At 36.9% G+C, this 25,701-nt stretch overlaps 1 protein-coding gene across 1 annotated transcript in view; it reads left to right on the top strand.

Annotated features, from left to right (window-relative positions):
• The window catches only part of CCDC6 (coiled-coil domain containing 6), a 47,336-nt gene that overhangs the window by 17,135 nt on the left and 4,500 nt on the right, over nt 1–25,701 (top strand). The window contains exons 2-8 of the mRNA XM_010218343.2: nt 1,350–1,499; nt 9,088–9,216; nt 13,733–13,836; nt 15,228–15,388; nt 18,134–18,290; nt 21,236–21,336; nt 25,103–25,227. Of these exons, the coding sequence (XP_010216645.2) occupies nt 1,350–1,499; nt 9,088–9,216; nt 13,733–13,836; nt 15,228–15,388; nt 18,134–18,290; nt 21,236–21,336; nt 25,103–25,227 (927 nt within the window). The remainder of the gene's footprint in view (nt 1–1,349; nt 1,500–9,087; nt 9,217–13,732; nt 13,837–15,227; nt 15,389–18,133; nt 18,291–21,235; nt 21,337–25,102; nt 25,228–25,701) is intronic.

Here is a 25,701-nt window from a genome sequence, read left to right on the forward strand (position 1 = left end):
TGTGTTGTCTTGTTGTGACGAACTTTTACACTGTTACAAATGGTCAACATGCTGGAGTAGCAGTTCTTTGCCAGGGAGATGCACCAACATCAGAGAGGAGATGCTGTGTGGGACCTAAGCTGTGCCAAACCTTTTTTTTTTTTTTTTTTTTCAAGCTTGAGATTGTGACTGCACTGCTGGTGATAGGGGAGGGAGCTGGTGCCAGTGAAAAGCAGCCAGGAAAGCAATGGAGACAGGGAGAGGATGCAAGGAAGCAGAGATGACAATGCAGAGAGCGCCTTGGCAGGAGGACTCAACTGAAAAGTGTCCAGAGCTGCTGCTTTAGATTTAATGATACTGCAGATCAAACGTGGATTTTTGCAATAGTGCTATTGCTCCCCCAGCTTTAAGGACATTTTTGATCTTTAGGTAACTTTTTTCGTAGACATGGAAGGTCTGTCTGCTTAAACAATTGTCTCTTGGGCCACAGGAGAATATATCATTCCAGCTAAAAACCACTGACGTAATGAAATCTTCTGAGTGCTTTCCAGTGCACGGCATGTATAAAGAAAAGGTTATCCTGGCAGATTTGTGGTAGAAGATTTTGGAAGTTAGATTCCAGTTATGCTGTTAGTTCTTAAATTTTCCTCTATCAAATTTTATTGAAGTAAAATTCTTACTGAATCTGTTCATATTGCAACCTATAAGCTGGTGTCATTTATTAGAATTGGGATGAATCACAAATGTGCGGTCAGACTACGCGGATCTTATTTTGGTGGGGAAAAGCACTCCAGGACTCCTGGTTGTAGCTTGAGAATCCTGCATTTTTGTTGTTCTGCCCTTCTTGGGTAGCTGCATTCGCACTGCAGAGGTGGGAGTTGGCTCTGTCAGTTTGTACCTGTGAACTTTGATTTGCTGCTGTGGAGCATGTGGCCTTTTAGAACAGACCTCCTACAGATGACTTCTTTATTACAAAAGTTTCTAAAAATACACCTAAAAACCTAGGAATATCTAAATTACAGGGAATATGAGAGAGAGAGAGAGAGGGGGGCTCACAGGCTGGCTTTCTTTGGAGACATGCCTTGGTACTTTAGTAAAGCTGAAAGGGGAATTGTCTTCTCTCATCTACTTCTCTAGGGAAAGTTTCCAGAGTAGCACTCAGCTTGTGAAGCTTGGAAACCCTCAGGATAGAAGAACTATAGGGCATTTTCTACAGCTGTGGACAAGATTTTAGATATATATATATATGTGTGTGTGTGTGTATGTGTACACAGAGAGAGATATTTTATACATACTGGTGGAAAGGGTGGTCTTGAGAATAATTGTATGAAAACTTGCTTTTTTCTTAAAAACATGTCTTTTCTTCACAGCAAGCAAGGGCAGAGCAGGAAGAGGAATTCATCAGTAATACTCTGTTTAAGAAGATTCAAGCTCTGCAGAAAGAGAAAGAAACACTCGCAGTGAACTATGAAAAGGAAGAGGAATTTCTCACTAATGAGCTCTCAAGAAAACTGATGCAGGTAATTGGTTCCTTTACTGGTATTTCTCCCAAGATCCTCAGGGCCAAATGGTGGTTGAATTTTTGTTTTTGTTACTATGACTGCAGTCTGAGGGATGTGGACAGGTCATAGCTGGTGTAAAGCTGCTGTTGATAAAAGCAAAGTACAAATGAGTAATGAGTGGGTTTTTTTATTTGTTTGTTTTAAGCAATGCCTATAAAGTTTGTATCTTTAAACTTGTATTGAAAACCTCGAAGTTTGAACTGTCATGCAAAGAAATAGGTGTAACTTGCATGTTTACTGTCTTGCAGAAGGGAATTACTTTAATTAAAAAGGTTATTGAAATGCTTTTCTCTGGAGCATTTGTTGGCATTCTGAAATAAAAATATATAAAAACTTGTAGTGGTGTTTGTAGGTCACCAGCAAACTTTATCCATAGGTTTACCCAAACTGTTAAAAGTCTTTTTTTTTCAGTCTTTTCTTTTAAGTTAAGCAGTTGTATCAATTGGATGCTAAAAGTGAACAGTTTAAGATGCTGGACCCATTTATGTCAGAGAAATATATGGTAACTTCTTTTGATTATGGGTGCTTTTAGGAAATGTTGTACATTTTGCCCTATTCTGTTAGACTTGCCTGTATGCTTGCATTTGGCCTCTGTATGAAACAGGGTAGTAGGTTAGATGGATTTTTTTTGTTGTTTTTTCTTTTTTTTTTTTGTGACCTACTCTCTCTTTCATGCAATTACTTATAAGCTTTGTCATGGAAAAATCAATCAAGTTTAAACAACCTGATTTGTGTGTTGTAAGCATTTCTTATGTTCTGCAGCCAGAGATATATAGCACATTTAGCCCTGCAATTAGCAAATGTGTTGTTTGTAAACAACATTAAAGCTAATCTTTTCTGGCACTTTTTTACTTCGAAGTGAAACTTTGACTTTGTAGCTTAATACCTGTATCGTAAATCATAAATTTTAAAGAAATAGAGAAGCTAAAGCTGATTGTAATAAAAATAAGTTATTGAGTATTCTTTTCAATTTGAGGTGAGGTATAAGTATCACTGTACAAGTTTTCCCCTGAAGTCTCTTGTAGTGGAGAAATGGCATTTTGAGCAATGTTGTTTGATTCTAAGGGCTACTTAAAAGTCAAATATTTAAGTAAGCTACGTGGAGCCATAGTATTCAAGGTAAGGCTTACTTCCTTTAAAAGCACATTTCATCCTTGATATGGCTGAAGAGTCTTTGAACTCGCATAATTACAATTTTGTACTGCACAGATTGTTGCAACAGCTAAATTCCCATTCCTAATAATAGCTTGAAGTATACTTTGGTAAGCCATAACTTCCCTACCTGTTTTGCAGAATTCGCCCTTTAGACAAGCTAAATACTCCTTTAAAGGCTTATCTTTAACAGTTATCAGCCTACAGCTTTAAACTTCATTTTGTATGGCCCTCCTTCAAGTCTTACTCAGCTTTTGATAAAGAAGATTTTGCTTAACCGTAAGATATTGAAAGGTGATTTCTTAGTTTTGAAAAATGCACTTGCCTTCCATTTGGGTAATACTAAAACTGTACTATCCATCAGCTTTGATTAGCTAGCAACATTTGGATGCAAATTTTAACTTTCTAAAGTTAAAATTTTAACTTTTCTCTTTCTAAATACTAACCTGGTTGACTGCAGAAAGAGAACAGTTGTCAATATCCTGTTGATGGTGATAGTGCCTATGAAGGGAAAACGACTTTGAGTATCCTTCTTATTGTTTGGCCTGCTACCCACAATGTGCAGAGGAAAAGATGATAAATTCTTTATCAAGGCTGTAGTGCAAAGCATGCTTTAAACTGTATCAGAGGAATCTGCCTAGTCGGAAGCTTTCTATGGTCCAGAAATCTAGATAGCTTTTTGTACCTTTACAGTGATTCATGGCTTGCAGTACAGCTGCAAGTTTGTTTGAAGACAAACCATGCTTATTATAAAAACTGGCACTCTGTTAATATAAAACTGTGTACTATAATAATGTGTTAATATAATTTTTTTTTTTAGTTAAAAACTGCAAGTAACATTTTTTTCTTGTTGTTTTTGGAAGGTTAATTGTTGCTTAGATGTGTTGAGTCTCATTTATAAATCCTGGCTGTATACCTAGGTAAATTGCCTCATAAAGCTTCCAAGAAGAGAGATTTCTGATATTATAAATAAACTTTTTTTAAGAGGAAAGAGGTTATTAGTACACATCACTTTTATAGTATCTTGACTTTTCTAATTCAGGATATTTTCAGTTGTGCAGCTGTAGTTTTACATTCCCAAATGAAGTTTTTCAGATATAGAAAGCTAAGATGCAGATTTGATTTTTCTAAGTTTCCCGAGATTCGCAAGTAACAGTATTGGCCATTAACTTCTTAGACGTGGCAATTCTGACTGATCTGGGGTAGCTTGCACTTGTGTTCACAAGAATCATGTGAATGAAGGAAGGTTTCGTGCCCAGTATTTGAGGATACAAGACTGAGGAGATGCTTATAGGGCTAATAAACACAGTTAATTGATCCCTGTCCACTTCCACTTGCGATATCTTTGCTCTGGGTTGGATTCTAACTGAATTAGGTACAGACTTTAAATGATGATTTACCAGAAGTGTAATGGTCTCCAGCTAAATGGTGTTAAATTGTAATTAGTTGCTTTACTGTCATTTGTTTTTCTGAATTCTTAATCTGTGTGTGTGTGTGTGTGTGTGTGTGTATCTGTCAGGCAGCATTGATCTAACCTGGAACTAAACTTCCCAAATTCATGTTGTCAGACATTGTGCATCAAATGGCTTCCTGCTTTTCATATGGCTATGTATGGAACAAAAGCTGCATACGCATCTGTTTTGTTGAAGACTTTGCCTTTTAGAACCGAGGGAGGGAAGTACTTTTATAGCCTGCATATGATTTGAGGTCTGTCAATTTTTCAAGTATTTACCAGTCTGTTCTGTGACTGTTTAGAAATTAGTGCCATATTATTCATTTGAAAGCCCCTTAGCAGAGGGACTTCTTTCCTAGTGTCTGTGTGTTTTTTGTACTGTCAAACCTTTGTTTTTCACAATTGCAGGGGCTTATGCTTTGCATTCAGAGTAGCATCTGGAATGAGCTCCTGGAACGTCAATACATTTTAAATGTGAAAGCTGTCTGCCAGAGCACGGACTACAGTGCTCCCCACTAATAGCTTCACAAGAATTTCCCACTTCAGCATGATTTGCATTACTGTTATAAAACGCAGAGTTGCATTACATTTTTGATGTTGTTGCAAGAAAGGAATTTTGAAACACTTAGTACTTGCCAGACTGATTTTAAACATACATAGTTAATTGCATGTAAAAGAAGGTTTTTAACGTAGAATACTGCTGCCTTTCTGTGGCTAGGCTTTCTGGTGCCATACCATTTCTTGATAATTCTTCTTTACAACTGTGTGGTGCTAACTTTTACTGCCTCTGCAATACCGTTAAATGAGTGTATGCTTTTACTAGCTTTTTTCTGTTAGGTATAGGTTTCGAGTGTCTAGACTAAATGCTGCAAAGATGCAAGGAGATGACCTCCATCTCAGTAGAGTTTTAGAGCAAGGAGGAGCTCTTCCATACAGATGTTTGGAATATTGTCATTATAAGCCTTATTTTCTGTGTATTTGACCTCTTTAGCTATATTTTTGTCTACCTGGTCAAGTTTCTAGGAAGTTTGGAATGATAACTTTTATGGATTCTCTGATTCCTGGCCGTTAAAGAATGGCAATAATATTCTCAGAGGACCTTTAGAACTGTTTTGATGCAGGATTAGTTTTTTTCCAATAGTCTGCATGTACTTGTTGTGATACCTTTTTGAGATTGGAAGAAACAAGTCTTGGAAATTGCCTCTTTTGTGAAATAAGGCTGCCCAAAAGCATAATGAACCTTAGCATTGTTTTAACTTATAAATCTAATTGTTCTTTAAATTGCCTAGAACTTCTTTTCAAAGTGAAATACAGATTTGTCAATATCCTTTGTATTTTTTCAGCAACAAATTGATTCAAGTATGTGTCCTTGAAAGTAAAATGTTATGACCTACCAAGATAATAGCCCCATGTGTGTAGTCAAGCAGATGAAGAAATGGAGAGCTACACTGCAACCTTTCTCGTGCAAGTCAAGTTCTTGACAATTCTCTCAAATCATAAATTTGTAGACACAAGCAATTACCCTTTCTGCTCCCAAAATACCGTGCATCAGCTCAGGGATGCAAATGTGATTGTGCGGAATAAACAGAGTCAGCTCATGTACCACTTATCTGATGAACATCTGGATGCAGAGTGGAGGTAAACTGATGATATGTAGTTTGTCAATTTAGAGGACTTCTGGGATGCAGCAGAGTCGGACACCTTTTGTGTGACTAAAGCAGTAAAAAATACAGATTTTCAGTAGCGCAGTATTCAAAGTCATAATCTGATGGGCAAATGAAGGTTTTGTTTAAAAAGTGCGAAGTAGGTGCCTTATTTCATAGGAGCACTTCCAGCTGTTCGAGTGAGATGGTGCTGCAAGGAAGTAAACAGGGAGCAGCTACCTTCTATCAGGAGACTTGTTTCCACAGAGGGAGGAGAACATTGCTCTAGTGTGTAAAGCACCTTTAGGATTTGCACTAAGTGCTGCAGGATTTTTTGTGGCTAATAAGTTTTATTTTTCATGGTCCAGTTCTGTTTAAAGCATTAGCAGCCTTTCTTGCCCAAAACCCATCCCTTTTCCTATGCAACTGTCTTTAAGTCCTCCCTAGCATCTCCTGCATTTTTCATAAGCATTTCAATGGCTGTAAGGCCTTGTCAGGAAGGTGACACTTCATTTTCTAACACATTTTTTTTCTGTATTTTTTTGCTGGCAGCTATAGGAGTATTTGTAAACAGTTGTTACTGTAATAGCATATAATTAAAAACAGTGTTTGTCTGAAAATGTTCTGGTTTTATACTTTAGTACTTAATGAATATTTTCTCATTGTTAAAGGTTAGAAATGTTGTTTTTCAGTGTTAGGGTTTTATCGTTAACAGTGTGGTGTTTTTCGTTTGTCTTTCTCTCTGATCAAAGCTAGTTAAGAGGAAAATTGACTTTACCTGGTAAACACCGTGAACGTATGTTTTGCTATTCCTGCATTCTCTCCACTTCGGGTAGTAAAGCCAAAAGGGTAAAGAGGAGTGTGCAGTAAAGTAGCTTAATCAGAATATCCAGGAGGGTATTCATGCTCTAATCCCTATTAGCTCCAAAGGGGAATGAAATTGTGGGTTTGTTTTTATTTCCTGTCACTTCACTTCTTGATGCATTAATGTATAAATCAGAAATGGAAAATATTCTTGTGAGTAGGTCTCTGCTACCTTTACTTGCTAACTTTCAGATCAGCTAGCAACATCGTTTGGTCACAGTGTGTTCATGCTGCCAAAATGGGATTTAGCAGGTCCTACACAGCAGCTACAGATCTAATGAGTAAGCCTGATCAATCCTTGCGTGATGCAAATCCCACACAAGCTTTAACAGGAATGATCTGACAAGCGGGACTGTGCTATTGGAGCTGGATTTGTTTTAAACAATAATATAATTGCATTTGCCTAAAGGAGACGAGCAAGAACCACTGTTATTGCTAAGTTGGTTGGAGGTTATGTTACGCAGTTGTATTGCTTGCCAGGCTCCCTGGATTGCCTGCAAATGCCAGCAGTCCCTAATCACACCCTTGCTGTGACCAGCATCTGACTCAAGGCTGAGGAAGAGATTTTGGCCATGTGCCTTTTTGCACTGTTTAATTTGCCAGCTAAATATAAGCTGATTACAGCAACTGGCTTTAGACTCGATTTTTATTTAGGTGAAAAAAAGGGGCCTGCCTTTTGCATTTAAGCAGAACTGAGACTAGGAGGTGCATAACCTTGAGCTAGGTGGTGATCTGCAGGCTGCCTGTGCTCCCTGTGCTTTTTGGTCGTCTTGAGTCTGAAACAGTAAAGCAGGGAAAGGGGCTTGGAAGCTTGTAAAACTGAATAATGCCCTGTTCATACATTTTGGTTTTTTTTCCAGCTGAGTTTTACTGCATTATTCAGCAAAGACGCTTCATTTTTTTGCTTACTTAACAACAGAAATAATATTTTGAGTGCAATTTATTTTTTTCTAAAAGTATGAGATTACATTCTTTTTTTTTCTAGTGAAAATCTTAGCAGCCCTTCTCTTTCTTGCATAAGAAATTGAGTGGCTTTATTTCTGACTAGACAATTCAACAAAATTTCCTAGCTATCTGAATTGTAAACGGTGCTGCTAGTCTGTGGTATTACGACACCAAATGGCTTCCTCAAGTTCATGGGAATTTATGGCAAAGTGGTATAAAACTGGAGATGCTTCTCAAATCATTCCGTCATGGTTTGGGGAAAAACAGTGTAATTTTGTCAGTGGAAGAAGTACATCTCAGTAAGCATCAATTATGCTTCTAGTATTTATCTTAATTTGTGAAAAATGAAATCTGTGCAAATGGATAAGCCCTAGAAGCACAGGAACACTGCAAACCTCCTTGGCTGGCCGTGTGGCTGAGAAGATACTGGTGCCCTGTCCTCCCTAGCACTTCTGCTCCATGGGCTCTGCCAGGCTGTGCTCTACAAATCATTTTCTCTTCAAATAGCAGCAAAGGGATTGAACTAATGAGTTACGGATTTCAGTTAAAAAAATAAAGTAAAACAAAGTACTGTTCTTCACCATGGCTCACCTACCATAGTAAATAAGCAGGTGGTACAAAGTACTTGCAATTTCTAGTATAAAAGCAGAGCACAGTGTAATTACACCACTGTCTTTTGGTGATACTTACTTTTCAGTAAGTCAGATTCACGTGTTTGGATCATGGTGACTGTCATGTTGTTTTTGTATGTAGTCAGACCTGAATGAATGTTGTCATGATCTTGACATGTAGTGTTAAAAGCAGCTCTGCTCCATATCATAATTTCACTGTGTTATAATGGGTGGGTCTTGTATTTACAAGACTTTTTTTTCTCCTTTTAATTGGAAATATTAACTGAAAAAATAAGCCTTTTCTAAAGTAATAAGAACATTTATAGCATACATTTGAAGTAATTGTTTTATGTCATCAAAATTTTTGTTATTGTTGCCTTAAGACTAGAATTGGGGCTTTTTTGGTATATTGCACAATAACACCTACAGTACGACTTCAGTCATGATTTTAAACTTTCAGCTGTATGGGAGAAAGAAGTGCAAAGATCTGCATTTTAAGCTTTACATGCTATTAGGGGGAGGCATTTAGATTAAATTTAATGCTTTTGCAAACACTGTAGTATCTTTCTGTTTTTAAAATGGTGATTTTTCTATCATGCTTTATATTTAATATTGGAATGTATCTATTCTGTGGCATTTTTACTTCATTAAATATTTGAAAATGTAGTTTACTTCCAGCTGCTTTATAAATTGTGCACACTCTAAAATGGCACTCTTAGAGATGCTGTTATGGGTTTTGCATTTTCGAATCTTGTGAGAGGAAAACAAGTCCTATCAGTCCAGAAATTAATAAGAAATAGTGCATATAAATGCTGCATAATATGTTTTATGCTCTTAGTTGTATGCTTAAAATACTTTCTTGTCTCCTAAATGTTTAGCTACAGCATGAGAAAGCTGAACTGGAGCAGCATTTAGAGCAAGAACAGGAATTTCAAGTGAACAAACTTATGAAGAAAATTAAAAAACTGGAAAATGATACTATTTCGAAGCAGCTCACCCTGGAGCAGGTAACTCTTTACTTTCAAGTTTATATAACTGTAGAAAAGAAATCTGCTTGTTTTATATTAGATTTGATCTGCTAAGTTATTAAATTTGTGAGAAACCAGACAATACCAAGAATATGAAAAAGTGAATTTAACTTTCAGTCAAAGCAATTAATCATTAACATAATTTATTATCGAGAACTTTCATATCTGTCATGACCTTTACAACTCTTACTACCTTTAACACAACCCTCACATCTGATAAGCAGCTGTGAGTGCTTTGTGAGTGTGACAACTTCTTGTTGATGTTCACTGGCTTTTGCCATCCCGGGCTGGTGAGAGAGACTGTCATTTGTGAGAGCAGCTAAGCCCAAGACCGAATCATGTGTGTGTGGCTTGTGCTCTAGGTGACCCTCTTTTGTGGCAATGTGGGTAGCCCAGGAGTCTGTAACCATTAGATGTTAGCCACATATATACTCGTGATGGGGGATTTGGGATTAGCTGCATCCTACTCCCTTTCTCTTTAGACAGCAGTGAATATTACAGAGGGAAAACGCTGCTTGTTTCAGATTTGTTTCCACTGGAAGGTTAGAATTTGGGACTGTTCATATGTCTATCTTTACACATGTGCATCAAAGCAGTGTCAGTAGGAGTCTCTTGTTGACTTGAAGGCAAACTGATCAAGAATACAGGTTGGTTGAAGAACTTTGTTGTTCTTGACTCGTGGAAGCCCTGCAAATTGAATGGTGCAAACACAATGCATTAGTTCTCTGAATTTGTTTGCTGTTCTCCTCTAAAACAATCATGGGTGTGCAACTCTTCTGTTGCAGATTACTTGAAATTCTACCGGGTTTGTATTTGATGTTATTTCATTTGACATTGGGGATAAATTAATCACTAGGTAACTTCGTGATGAAGATAGAAGAAAATATATGAAAATGATACTTAGAACAAGTATTAAGAAAACTGAAAATTTACGTATAGAGAGGTATCTGAGAAATAATATGAAAAAATGAAAAGTAGGCATATCTAGTTGCCAGTAAATTTTTAACCAGTGTGGAAATCAATACGAGATTGAAATATCTTTCTTAGCCACAAGGTGGTAGTGGTGGCCATTTAATCAAAGTTGAAATGAATACAAGTTAAACTTACATATTAAATTCTTTTTATTTTTTGGAATATTAGTATGAGCCACAGCTGAAATTCTGCTGGTAGTTATTTTGATACTGTTATTTTGGGCAGAGTTGTGAAACCATTCAGTTTGAAGCTTGTCACTGTGTAAATATCAACAATCGATGGTTCAGAGAACCTGAAAGCTCAAAACTGAATTGCTTGTATTTTCTTTCTATTAGATCCTTCTTAAATATCTGGCCTTGAGCATTTGCTGTGTTTAATTAAAGTCTGACAGCCAGTTTTAACACCTTATTTTGAAATTCCTTGTGTATTTAAGTGTAATGCATTGTATACTTTTGTTTTGTCTTACAGTAAGGTGTAATAAGTTACGTTGAGCTTCAGCATGCACGTATGCATGTACAGCACTTGCACACATTTCTTTTCTCCCTTTCATCTCTTGTACAAATTCAGACAAAGACTCATTGCATAAGTTGCAACATGAAGCCGCTGCCTTTGGGGCGTACGTCGTACCTCTCAAGAAGCAACTGAAAGTTGTGAGCAGCACAATGTTGTGTTTGTACTTGCACACACAGGGAATTGAGGAAGAGTGATTGCCACAGCTCTTCAACATAATCTTTGGGATACTTGTTATTGCTAGAGCTTCTACAGAGTACTCAGCAATACCTTGTATTTGGAACGTAATCTCCAAGACTGCATTACTTGCAGCTTTATGGCTTTACTAGGTCTATCACTGTCACCTGTGGTCAGATAGTTATAACACTGTTCACTAAAATGTTATTTTTAAAAATGTGAAGCACAAGTTACCTCTGTTTGATTATCTGAGCTACTTATGCCACAGTTGACCAGTAGATAGTTTGTTTACAGCAGTGGTGCTTCTGTACAGTGTTAATCTAAAAAATGAAGATGTGTTAGGTTTAAAATGTGAGTCCATTTGATTTTCTGAGGTCAGCTTGAAGCAGCAGAACATTTTCCCTGAAGGCTAATGGTGAATAAATTTGTAACACATGACTATTTCATTAGCTGAATATTTTAGTTAAAATGAGCTAAAATAGTCTTCTGCATTAGAGTTCAGTGATTTGACAGGAAATAAAATAGCTGTGAGTTCTGCCCTGTAGAGCCTCAGTCTCTGTGGTTTCTCTGTTACCTTTTTAATTGCTTTCCCTTTTCATAGTGGGTAACTAGAAGAGATGGAGTAAAGGAGAAAGGAGAATTTAAATGCTAATAATGCTCTCCAGTACCTGCTTTGAAAGAAGAGCATCATGAAGTGTGTATAATCTTCTAGAGGATATTCTTGGATAGCACCAAGGAAATAAAGGAAGGGTAGATGAATAGGGTAGAAGAAGTGAAAATGGGATTGTGTGGGCTTAGTCGGAGATCGTTTTTAACTTTCGTTGATTAGGAAGATCACCATCATTTCAGGAGGAAACAATTTTAAGTAAGTTGACAAGAAGGCTGAAGAAACAGTAATTCAGGAATACACAGACAGTGGATTTTGTAGCTGTATTTGAAATAAGTTTACATGTGAAAGAGAGAGACAGACAGACAGAAGCATGACTGAATGGTGAGGAAGATTAACAGGGAGGAATTACTGTCTGAAAAAATCCAAGCAATACATCCTCCCTTCCCTATTGTGGCTATAAAAAATAAATGCTTTTGGACTGGAAAGTAAGTGTGGAATCCATATGGACTTATACTAATGCAGACCGAGATTTTGATTTGGTCTTGAGGAGCAATGCTGTCGTGTTCACTTGAGTTCAAAATATAATGAATCCAAATTCACTGGATAGAGTTCAGATCCACCTGAAACTTCCTCCAACACAACAAATACCTTCCTGTCTGAATGCACAGCTCTGGTCAGGATACTGCAGGGCCCTTGTCCCATAAATTCAGTTCAAGGTTTTCCTCCTCAGAGCTTTGAATATCCTGATGCTGGGAGGAACAACTGGGTCAGCAACGAAGACCAGGAGGCGAAGGCGCTTGCTCCGTACCGCTGGGAAGCGGAGCTCTACATCTTCCTTTCGCACCTCACCTTTTTTGGTGGCTCGTCAGAGCATGTTTGGCAGCCTTCAGGGCACAAAACAAGGCTCATTTCTGTATTGTGCATGATAATTTGAACTTGTGTCTATCTATGCTCACTTACATGTAGATTTCTAATTAATATGACTCTGCTACCTGGTGAAGGATGCTACAATATAAACGGCAATTTTAGATTTTAAAATTGGAGGTCCTAAATAAATCCTTGTCTGAATTCCAGCATGTCCTTTCTCCTACCATTAAACTAAATAGATTTGTTTTCACTACAATATTTTGGTATTCTCTGGTATTCTCTTTGGTATTTGGTATTCGTGAAAGTTGTACTTTCATGAAACTTGTACTGCTGCCTGTGTAAGTTCAAGTGCGTACGTTTGTTTGAATCTCTGTTAATTTAGTAGTTGGAACAGAGGTCTTATGAATTTAAATGTTAGTGTAGTATTTCAGCCATGCTGATGCAATAAGCATGCAAGATCACATAATAACTCAGTTTTCAGTCTTTCCAACTAGTAAAGTGGATATATTTGCCTTTCAGGAGAATGGTGAGTGTTAGCTACATCTTTGCTGGAAAAACATAGCCGTGGTATTTTCTGTCTGCAAAGCTACTGATCTGTTAAAGCCTGCTTCGCTCTAGCTGGCTTTGAGAGATCAGCTGCTTGTGTTATTGAATACTGCTGGTATTGTAGTGTTTTTCCTCATATTTTAGTTTATTTGTTCTGAAACGGTAATAATGGAATTTTAATGTACAACTAAATCCACTTTAATTAACTTCTATTTGAATCAAGAGTATTTGTTTACACAATGAGTGAATGTGAATATTGTCAAATTAAGTAATGTCTGTTATAAATCATTTTTTAAGATAGAAATAAATTAAGGACTGATGCTGTAACACTTGTAGCAGTTGAAACAATATTTTTCTTTGCTATTTTTTATTATATTGCATTTGATGTCTACATAGTAGAAAATAGTATTAAATTCAGTTTCAACTTTAGAGATTCATGGAATAGGAGACATTTGTTAAACGGCTTGTCGTATCACTAGTTGCCACATGTTGGCTCCATATATGAGTATAATAAAGAAGAACTTGAAACCTGGACAATTTCTGTGTGGAAAAAAAATCTGTGTTAAGGACTTCCTGGTTGTGCAGGTCCAGAATCTCTTGAATTCTCACCCCTACCCTACACTCCTCTTCACCCCTCAGCAATTCGGCCCTATGACCAGTGTGGTGTTCCTAATTTGGTTTCCTTTTTGCTTCCTCCTTGCTATGTCAGAACATACCATAACGCAACCTCATCACAGTAGCAATCTTTTGTAATAACAATTCCTTGCAGAAAATACACTCCCGTCATTTTCACTGCCTGTTTTTCCTCTCCAGCTAAGACGTGAGAAGATTGACCTTGAAAATACTTTGGAACAAGAACAAGAAGCACTAGTGAATCGTCTCTGGAAGAGGATGGATAAGCTTGAAGCAGAAAAACGGTTTGTCTAGTTGCAGTGTATTTATTATTGTGAAATAAGCGTCATCTAATGCCTACTTCTTGATTAAATACCATTGTGTCAATCCCATAAAGGCTGTTTAATTTGTGAAAAAATGGAGTTTAAAGCAGTGAAGTTTCTTCTTCTCGTAATATTATGTGCTTGATTACCTAAAGTAGATGAAATTAAGTAGTAAAGTAATATAAGTGACCTGGCAAAGCTTTTTTTTTTTTTCTCTGATACACTGCTTAAATTCTTGGGTCGTCTATCCATCTGTAGACCCAAGAAAATAACATGATGTTTTAGTGTACTCATTATATAGGAAGTTCTTGTCTTTTCCTTATCTCCTTGAAGAAAACTTTAGTTTTTCCTCAGTGATATACCCATGTCAGTGAGGCTTTATGTTCCTGAGAAAGTTAAGATTAAAAATATATTCTGAACTGAGCCTCTGTGCAAGGCATAGCTTAAAAACTCTTTCATGGGGAGGAGAAGAGATGATGATGCCATATTTCCTACAGTCCATTGTAGGAGAGTGAATCCTAACTGAGGCTTTGGCAGGTACGTATGGCACGTGTATATCCTAAGCCATGCCAAGACTTGTGCTTGTACAGGGCTGTGCCTGCTCTGCAGGCCAGAGCTGGATCTGGCTCATCAGCGTGCTTCTGATGAAGAAGAGTTTCATGTTTTCAGGTGAAATAATACTTTATATATAAATTCCAAGTATCTTAATTTAGAATATCAATATCTTCTGTGCACTTATTTCTTTATAGGAAAAATTCATTACTTCTGAATTCACAGGAAGGTATTTGAGGTATTTGAAACCTTGGCTACCTGAAGAGAACAGTATGATGAGAAATACTTTTCTCTTTGCAGATGATAAAGCAAATATCTGCTTCAAGGTGTCAGTAAAGATCTTTCTTTCACCAATCCAATGAACGTTGGCCAGCAATGCAGAAAAACTTGTACATCATCGTGAATGCTACGTTACTCATTTCTTATCTTCAGTATATGTTCTTCTTCTAAGAACATAAATAAAAACCTCAAAAGACATTAAATGAACTTGATTAGATACATTTTTATGGTAGTAGTGTCCTGAAGTGCCTGTATATAGTGGTTTACTTTTCCAAACTATAGGCAGAAATGTTTGCCACTATCAATATCTGAACATATAAGATGATCCTCATAGAGCTGCCATTAGCAGCTTTCTTTTTTTCTTCTTAATTTCTTTCTTTTTTTCTTTTTGATTAATAAAGAAATAAATCCCCCAATACTCTCCCAAGCAAAACCCATCATTAACATAAAACCTAGTATATACCCCTTGCAGTGGGTTTTTGTTTGGCTTTGGTTTTGTTTTCTTAGAGTTGATGATAATGTTTAAACTATTTTTCATACAGAATTTTACAGGAGAAGTTAGACCAGCCAGTATCTGCTCCACCATCACCGAGAGACATATCAATGGAGATAGATTCTCCAGAAAATATGATGAGACATATCAGATTTTTAAAGAATGAAGTGGAAAGGTTAAAGAAACAGCTGAGGGCTGCACAGTTACAGCGTGAGTAAACAACTTGCACTTAAGTGTTTTTAAGTTTCTGTAACGTAAGATTTTTATCTAGACTTTTATGCGTTTGTTTTTAAGGTAGAATGAAAAGTAAACAAGTTTGGAATAAAGCATTTTTGTAATGCCAGTATTATGGCTTGTTAATATATTTGCATTGCAGTCTGTTTTTCAGCTTTACTGGAATGGTTTGGGGCAAATTTCTGTACTAAAGAATCGTCAAATATTTCTTGGCTGTATTGGGGCCAGAGAAAACACTTCTGTGATTTGCTTTTTTTTCTTTACTTTCAGAGACTGTTAGCAGTATTTCAACATAAAAAATTCTTCAAAACGTACCCATGAAGTACATTGTAAGAGTCTAGGTACAAGTTAAGAGCTACTCAAAAGAATTATTAGCTCACAAAATAAAGTTGACTTATACATAAGAAATTCACCTGCTAAATGATTCCAACTACGTTTAAAGACTCATTTGTTGCTTTGTTTTAAAGCTAATTATTAAAGTACTTTCTAACTTCACCATATAACAAAACAAGTAATCTTTCTGTGTTCTTACTGATATAAGAAACATACAGAATAAAGGGTTGTAGAAGCCCGTTTTTTACTCTTGTAAAAAGTGGCATGGCCAGCAGCAGAAAGCCTCCTTTTCGCCATACCTTTTAAGGGAGAGTATATGATTTTGAAGCACTTTTTTTTTCGATGGCAAAAGCATTACTTGTGCTCTTCTGTAATCTTTCCCTATCCCCTAGCTTCATCTCCTCAGCTAAGTCTAAAATTTCTGTCTCAAGTTCATCAGTTATGCCTTTTTCAGTAATATCCTTTCTGGTCTGTTACATTATCTTTTAACTGATTAATAGGTATCTACTGAAATAGATGGATGCAGAAATCTGGAAGGGTAGAGAAGGGACAATATTTCCTCCCTTTAGTAGGCTATCCTTGAGAAGTCTCCTGCAATACTTCAGCTAGTGTTTAGAGAAACAGCTTACATTATCTTTTAACTGATAAGTAGGTATCTACTTAAATAGATCCACACAGAAATCTGCAAGGGTGGAGAACAGAGAATATTCTCCCCCTTTAATGTGCTCTCCTCGAGAGGCCGCCTGGAATATTTCAGCTAGTCTTTAGAGAAATAGCTTGGCAGAGGCAACGGCCTTCACAGGCAGAGATGCTGGGAGAATGCTCTTGTGCAAAGACCTTGTGTCCAAGTCTGTGGCATTAATAATTTGTGTCAGTTAAAAGAAGATAAGGAATGCTAATCTCTGCTCTTGCCAATTTTGCACTGTAGCCTTCACTTACTGAACCTCAGAATGAAAGCAGGGTCTTTGACACAAAGCAATCTGTGCGCCAGTCTAGCCTAATTAGCTAACTTTTAAGTTCTTCTGTTATTTTGAAGTGATTTCTTGTTGAATTACTGTGATTTAGAGTAAAATTTTAGAAGCATTTTAAGTCAAAATCTCTTTGAAAATGGGATTTAGCTGTAGAGTACTTTCTTATTTACGACTAGATTAAACAGAAGTGTATTAATTATAGCAACACTGATAAATAATTGATTTATTAATTTATGGGCTGCCTGCAAGCTGAAGATCAAATTAAAATACACTTTCCAAAAGGAAGTTTAGTGATTGCAGTATGTGGTCATTAGAGAACTGCTGCTAATATTGATTACGCTTTCCAAAGTCAGCTTATTAAATTCTGGTACTGATATTACATTTTGTTTTTCTAAAGTACTTGCATTTCTGTCTCGGAATTGTACTGGTGTAAAATCATTTGGAAATAAGTAATACCTCTACTTTTGGGAAGAAGGGATTTTTCCACAGAGTGGAGAGAAATACATTTGAAAAGAAGTATTATTTCCCTGGAATTGGAGATAAATTGTACTTTACTGGCTTGGGAATAGGATTCTAAAACAAGAATACATTTTCAATTGAAAGATGATGCATAACGAAATGACCAAAATGGTCATACTTTTTTAAATATTAAAGAATAGCCTGTACATTTGATCAATTATAGAAAGCTTTGCAGAATGTTATATGTAATAAATCTGTGTTCCATTTTATTTAAACGATCTGTCAAAATGTTTTGTAGCTTTCAAATTTGCATTTAACCACTTATTCTCTATTTAAGTGAGGTCTGCGAATTTGGTTTAGAACTGCAAAGTCAATTGGTATAAAGCCCACTGATATAAAGAGTAAACCACTTGTTGGCTTTTAATACTGTTATGTGTCCTTCTGGCCAATTACTATCATAAAGTGCAAGTGAAAGCATCCTGAGAAGTATTTATAAGCAGCAATTTAAGTCTGAGAGTTTTATTTTTCAGAGCTTGTTTTGTGCTTGCTTGCCTGAAAAGCAAAAAATACACCTTTAATATAGTTTCTTCCCTATTGTAAAATCTTTGTAAACATAACATTCCCATTTTTCAAAAGAGCAGGAATGTGTGTGGGTTTTTTTTTTCCTTATAGCTTGGTTTTACTATTTTTATGAGCTTTTGCACTGCTTTACAAATCTGTTTCTCTAAGTACACAAAACCTTTTTCTTTTTACCTTTATTCTCAATTTGTTATCAGGCACTAATTTGCTTTAATAATCACCATTCTGAATTAGACTTTGAAGTGGACTTAGATTTTTGAATTGTCAATTTTGGGCACTTTCCACACCCTCATTCTTAATGTATTTAGGTAAACTTAAGAGAATCATTTTCCTTTTTCTAAAATGGAATTTTAATCAAATTTAAATTCATTTTAATCAGATTCAGAAAAGATGGCACAATATTTGGAAGAGGAGCGTCATATGAGAGAAGAAAATTTGAGGCTTCAAAGAAAATTGCAGAGGGAGATGGAACGCAGGGAAGCACTCTGCAGACAACTATCGGAGAGCGAATCCAGCTTAGAAATGGACGATGAAAGGTTTGTATTTTTTAGCCATCCAGATATGTTATCATCAAGCTTATGAACAAATACCCGTGCTTCTTTCTGAATATTATAGAATGAGTAGTTATAGATATAACCTACTTATAGGTTCACTGTACATAGAAGTTAAATGATCTGTGGATTTGTAGTTCATGATAATTACTTTTGTTTTACCCCTAAGTCTGTAAATGCCAAAAATTTGAGAGGTAGGTAGGAACAATGTCCTTATCTGGGACTAATTTGTCCTTTGCAGAAAGTAAAATGTGGTAGTATTGAGAATCTCAGCTAAATTCAAGGAAAGTACTATATAAAGAAAAAGAGAGAGAGAAGGAAGCATTTCCAGAGCTCTTGGCTTGTTCTTGATGTGCTGTCCCTATTATGCATCATATGTTATGTTTGCAACATCCTTGTTGTTTTCCCTATAGCGAGCTTCATTGCACTGACCTTACAGATGGTCTTGAACTTTTCATGGTTTTATATGATGCCTTTCAGTATTTCCTCACGTCATAGTGATATGACAGTGTTATGTCTTGAAAGAGGTTTTTAGTACGTTTTGAATAAAACTTTCTCATTTCTTATCAAATGCTCACATTTTTTGTACTGTTCTACATTATTTTGCGTTTATAGTGATCCTCTAAAGAACCAGAAGAATAAAGTTATGCCTTGCTGCATATTCTTATGATATCCAGATCTATCTTTCTTGGGTCACTAGGTTATTTGTTATCACACATAATTAATCAGGAAACCAAGTATCAGATATTTTGTTTCAAGGAGTACCCTTAAAAAGAATTCAAGGCAGTGTTTTCTTTTTAATGAAATACTGGGCAACTGACATTTATTGCAGTAACAGCTGGTACTATGCTGGCTCACTGTGTACTAGTGAGAGCTGTATAAATTAAACGGCTGTTAGAAATACAGGATTCTGATGTTAGAGTCTACTTTTATTATCCTGATGTTTTCTGCTAATATTTTTATTGTAATAGAAATGCTAAAACAAATAATTGGCTTGTATTTTTTTTCTGAACTCTTAGTCAAAATCTGAATTTATGTGAAATATCAGTGTTTGCTGAGAAAGAATGGGCTATGCTAAGTGTTTTTCATCAACCATCAATCAAGTTGTAGTGGTAGTAATAAAACACAGTAGGAAGGTTAAGTACTGTATATTTGTAAGAATTTTGTCTTGTTAATTTCCTTGGTACTACAAAGATGTGGCAAAATCCCTCCCAAACAGGTTGCATCATGTTTAACAGAAAGTAAACTAAAGAAGAAGCAGAAAACCAATATTGGAATGGATAGTTCTTAGGGGAAAGACAATGGAACAATATGCAGTTTGATTTGAAATTTTTGTCAGCTTGCATTTTCTTCTTGAAAAAATTTTCTTCTTTTAACTTGTCTGTTACATTCTCTTAGTTGATGATACTTATTTTCATCAGTGTAGATGGGGGTAGATGAAGATGCTTTAACAAATGTGAAATACGCAATTCTCCCAAAACTTTTTTTCTCCAGACTAGCAATAGCTTTGTCTTCTCAAGCCTCCGTTCTATTCTCTGGAGTAATAGGGAAATTTCTAAAACCAGGAAGCATACTAATGATTTACTGCTAGTCCATATGACGTAATCCAGGTAACAAGGATGACTGCTATGGAAAACTTTCTCTGTAGAAAATAAAATAAGGTTAAATCATAAAAGGACTGCTTAGGCATCTATCTGACCGTTTAGGAACTGGTCACAGACCTCAAAGTCATCATAGTCTGTTCTGTCAAACAGAAATATTTTTAATGTTACTCCTTTTTTTTTTTTTTTCCTTTCTTTTTTCTTTTTCTCCTTTCTCCTGAGATGTGGAAATAAATGTAGGTGCTGAAAATTTGTGAGAAACAGTCGTAGGGATGGAGATAATGAAGTGAAGAACAGCTGGGAAGATAGCTCTATCTGTAGCTTAACTGTGTCCAGCACAAAATAGAGCTAAATGTAATAGTGTAAATCTGGCAGTATTAATTTGCAACTTTATCAGCAAGAAAAGGTGAACAGAGGTGGGAGCTCTAATCTAGGCTATGAAAAATTTAGGGGAAAGGTACATAAGTCACAACCTGAGGACTGCCAGCATAGTGTTGTGGGGAAGAAACTTACTTTCTGTACTTAAAGTAAGTGGCAAATAGAGGCAAATGATAAGATTTTAACCTCCTTTTCTGCAGGACAGGAATAGCACTTGATGACTGATTTGTTATATGCAGTGGTGAAGAAGATACAAACCAATACCAATGATGGTGATAAAGATGAGGTTAAATGCCTTGCCTGCCACTCTGATTTGCTAGCTCATCAAAAAGAAATTTCAGAACTGTCTTGCTGTACCCCCTATATCTCTAGAGGGAAAAATGCACTGTGTTCAAAACAACGCTCTGTTCGAGTGGCGAAAGGCATGATGAGCAAACAGCTAGATGCTGAAGCCAGACAAATTCATATATCACATAGGATGTTTTTAACTGCGAGGCGGACTTGCTGTTGGAACAAATTATCAGGGAGAGGATAATTTCCACCTCTGTGTGATTACAAGTTAGCTGGTAGTCTTTCTGGAAGATATACTCCAGTTAGGCAAGCTACAGAGTTCAAGATAGAAGTGGTGTGTAAAATGCAAGAAAGTAGTATAGGCTGGTTTGTATAACATGATTTATACCTCTAGCCTTAATATATACTGTTCTCTGTTCAATGTGTACTGTTTCAACTGCGGATGACTAAGATAAGTCCAGATATTTCCATAGCAAATTAAGCCAGTATTTGCACCTTCAGCAATGAAAAGGGTATTCTTGTCATAATTTCCTAAAGGTGATTGGTCCAATGCTAATCTAATGTAATTCTTATGGGAATTGAAAATGCTACAGTGAAGCATTTAAAGCATGGCGCTTTTTAAAAGGTGTAATCTAATTATTCTTTACCTTTTTTTGTTAGATATTTTAATGAGATGTCTGCACAAGGATTAAGACCTCGCACTGTGTCCAGTCCTATCCCTTATACACCCTCACCAAGTTCTAGCAGACCTATATCACCTGGTAAATATTTAACCCAGTTTCTAAAATTTTTGTATGCATCACATAGTACTGTGCCCTATTAATATATTTAGGTAAATAGCCTTTGAAAGCTCTCTGGGGAAAAAGTGCATCGTAAATGTAAAAATAGTTTTGCCTTAGATTTATTTTAGTGCAGCATGTTTTCAGATTGTTCTGTTTTACATTGTGACCAATTGTTAAGGTCAATTAAGTAGTTGTTGCTTGAGCTTTTTCTTTTTTTCTTTATTTCTCGCTTTTTGTTTCTTTTCCTCCAGTAGCTGCTTCATGGGGCACATAGTTCAGAGAGATTTCTAGAGTTTGGTGGTGAACTAGTAATGGGACTGCTGTTGTGCTCTGCATGAAAGCTTCTTAAAGACTAAGCTCAAATATGCTGGAAAATCAAATCCATTTCTCTTTACTGGAGGAATGGCTTTTGTACTTCTGCCAATTTCTATTGTTAAATCAATTACAGAATTCTTTACTGTATCTAGTATACTGTATAACGAAGGCAAACAAACTAACCTTTTCTGAATCTAATATATGGATGACATCTCTGGAGTTCCAGAGCAACCTGAATGGATTACATCTAACCTCGGATCATTGGCTTTTTAATTACTGACATTTTCTTTCACTTAATATGTTATTCGTATTAAGATATTTGTTGACTGCCATTAAAATTCCTGGAAATTGCCATTGAACGTTCACTAAAAGTTGCTGGCTACAACTGATGTACCATGATCTCAAATTCGCTTGTATGCAGTGAAACAAATCCTGCATGCCCTGCTTTCTCAAGATCATTTTCAGAGTGACAAGGGCAAATGAGATATGCTCTATACTGACACATTCTGCAAAATGGTATTTAGACATTTTCTTGCACAGGTCTGCTAGAACATACGTGTTTAGACTCTTTGGTTTTCAAGCTTGACTTTTTTTTTCCCAAAAAGAATCCAAATAGTTTATATCCTAAAGTGGGTAAAAAAAAGTAAATATATATGGAAGCTAACTATAGCCATAAGCCTTGTTATTATCTTTGAAACAACCGTTATGATGGTTTAGCTTTTTGGGAGTTTCAGGAGATTTTAGGGGGGTTATAAATGAGCCAATTCTCTTCTGCGAGTTTTCTAAGTTTTGTAATACGTATTACCAGGAAAATGACATGTATTTCTAATCCTTAGCCTGTAACTGGGTGAACAGAAATGTGATCGTGCCAACAAGTGTTTTGGAAAACGTTACTTTGATATTCTTGGTTATACTTATGCACCCTTCTTAAGGATGCAGTCCACAAGCGCACGCTGCCCGCGGTGCAGCAGTGCTTGGGAAATGTGTGTGTGGCGGAAGCCAACGCCGTGGGGCTGTAGCCCTGCCTGGAAACGTCCCCGCCTGGGACGCTGGCATGCCGGAGCTGGAGCCCTTGGGTGGTTGGTTGTTCCTGTTCTGGGACTGGAAGTCATTACAAGTTTCCTGCTGACTGTTGTATCAGGTGCCTCTACTAATAGGAAGGGAGAGGCCTGCATCCGGTGAAATTAGATCGTATAGGTAGGGAATGCTGAATTGCAATTGAAAACTGAAGTAGAAATAACAAAGCCAAATTGCTCATTTCTAATAGACTTCCCAGTTTTGGTGGTAGATCTTCCAGTAGATGTTCCAGGCTAGCAGCTGTGCTCAGGCAGCTGTATTGCTGTCTTCTGCATCATATAAATTAGTATCTGCAACTGACAGTTTCAGACTTCAGGAAAATAAAAGCAGCAGCTTTTTAGAGAGCTAATGAGATCAGAAGGGAAATTCATACTACTGTCTGGTATGTATAAATCTCTGGTGTATAAATGCAGTAGTTGATGAAAACAAGTAGTTTTTGAGTGCTTTATGTCTAAAGTAGGACAGTAAGATAATTCCAGAAGTATCCAGCACAAATAATGCAATCATTATATTTTGTATCAAGTAACTGTATGTTTTGACAGGTTTCCTTTGGTATATGATGTACCAATCAAGAATCTGTGCACACCCAATTTGAAACCTCTTAGAAGTGGTATAATCTCACATGGGTAGCCAAGACCAATTAATGTGTCAGACTCTCACCCTGAGGCCTGCAGCCTGTTGTGCTTGCTAGCTTTAGACTGCTCTTCTGGGAGCTCTGCCTCAAGCTGAGATAGTGTTGAGGTTTGTTGCATGGTGCATGAAACTGTGTAGATCAGGCAGCGGGGAGAACGTTCCTGTCATTACCAATGAGTCTTTTCTCTAGCCTCATGGTTTGTTTCTGCAGAAAGACTAGGTACGGATTTTGGGCTACAGAGTTGTAGGTGAACTACCTTGGATGTATGTGCTCTGCGCTCATTTCACTGCTTTGAATGTTGTGTAAAGTTAGACTTGCATTGGTAAAACTGTGGGAGCTGTTTTTAAATGAGGCAGTTAGGGGGAATGATACAAGGTGACTTAAAGCTTACTTTACCCTTTATTCTGGGCTTTTGTCTCCGTCTTGAAAATTACCACTGCAGTCTGTGTTTTGACTTGAACGTTATCTTGTATTTCTGACCTAATGCTTGCAAGTGTGTTTTACAAATAGCTAGATTTCGCAGTCAGAAAACAGATTATTTTTGTTCAACTTTTGCATTCCTTCACTGTTCTAAAATGACAGCGATTCCACTGGAGTTGCTAGTAATTTTCAGCAGACATACATTGGTTAGAGTGGCATTAGGCTTTTAGTTTAAAGAAACCAGAGAAGTATAATATATTTTCTTGCATGGCTTCTATCTAAGGCTTGCGTGTTTTTCTTTTTTTTCCCCCGAGATGATAATTTATCAAACACAGATAGTTAGAGACAAACCCGGATGTGTTGTAATGCACTGTAAGTGCAGTGGCACTGTGTTGGGTTGATGTAGTGCTGAAGTGTGACGGCTGTTGAATCTAACACATTGTTAGGGAAGTTTAATGGGCATTTAGATTTTGGGTTTGGTCATGCATCTCCGATACAGTTATTGGTTTCTGGTACCACACAGCTGAGAAAATACTTTTGTCTCCTACCCAACTAATGTATTTGTAAGAAAACAATAGTGAGCTAAAGGTTTTGGAAAACCCGCCCTTTTGAGAAATAAGCAAAACGATCAGCGCACCTTAAGTCTGAACACGAGAAGCACTTTGCAGTGTCTGTTTCTGCTACCGTCATTAGCTGTAACAGGTATTCTGCGTTTTTATGAACTAGTATTTATAGAAAGGAAATCTTTAGTTGGAAGCCAAGTGCCTTTTGAAACACAGGGAATTTATCTAAACTGAAAAAACTAGACATTTGCATATTTGAATATGAGACTTTTAATGTGCATAAAGCAAGCTATAATTTTCAGAGCTAACTGTTCTATTTGTGCTATCATAGTCCAGCTGTGGAAGCTTTCCACAGACGACTTGGACCTCACGGCCCCCAGGACCCGTGGGTCCCTGCCTATACAGGCCTGGGCAAAACAGGAGGCAGCCAGGGCAGCCGTTGGTCTGGGTGCAGATCTGATATGCCTGGAATAATCCCCTTTCAGCCAGTTCCTGTCATACAGAAAGTTTTAGTTGCCTCGTGCAAGACTGCTGCTCTGGGCTCGTCTGCTTTTTCAGACAGCCCTTTTCCCTGAGGATAGAGGGAAGGCTGGACAGACGTATCTGTGGACTGAAATCAAACTGTCCAGTGAGCCTTACCCTGTTTCTATAAAGTGGAAAGTCATATTTGGCATTGTGTAATGGGTGACACAGTCAAATAAGAATGTTGATATTATCTTGTTTTAACAATTTTTAGGTCTGTCATATGCAAGTCACACAGTTGGTTTCACACCACCAACTTCACTGACTAGAGCTGGAATGTCTTACTACAATTCCCCAGGCCTTCATGTGCAACATATGGGACCATCCCATGGTATTACAGTAAGTATTTAAAGCAGTAAATATGTGTTGCCACCGTCTGTTTGTTTTTTAAAAAGTTATGACTTCTTTTCCTTAAACTTTCTTACAAAATATTTTTGTAAATATTTGCTTTTGTCTCCTTACTCCAAGATATCTATTGCTGCTTCCTTCAACCCTGATTTTTCTCTTCACCCCTCAGAAACTGATTCTTTTTGAAGAACCCTTTTTCTGCAAAAAAGTAGGATGTATTATCATCTTAAGGACAGTAATAGGTATCATCTTATGGATCAGCAGGCAGGGTGTGAGAAGTGATGTTCTAACTGTTGAGCCTGTCCCAGGAAGTAAAAACATTGCTTTCATTTTTCTCCTAGTCTCCACCATCTGACGGATGAGTCATCTGAGGTTGCTCCAAGCTCAGGTTTTCTTCAGGATGACACACAATGCTACCACCATGTCACTGTAACAGGCAGTTAAAGCTTATTTTCTATTATTTCA

The sequence above is a fragment of the Tinamus guttatus genome, unplaced genomic scaffold (assembly GCF_059628265.1).
Source record: "Tinamus guttatus ecotype Peru unplaced genomic scaffold, ASM5962826v1 Tinamus_guttatus_pri_ptg000246l, whole genome shotgun sequence".
Lineage (NCBI taxonomy): Eukaryota > Metazoa > Chordata > Aves > Tinamiformes > Tinamidae > Tinamus > Tinamus guttatus.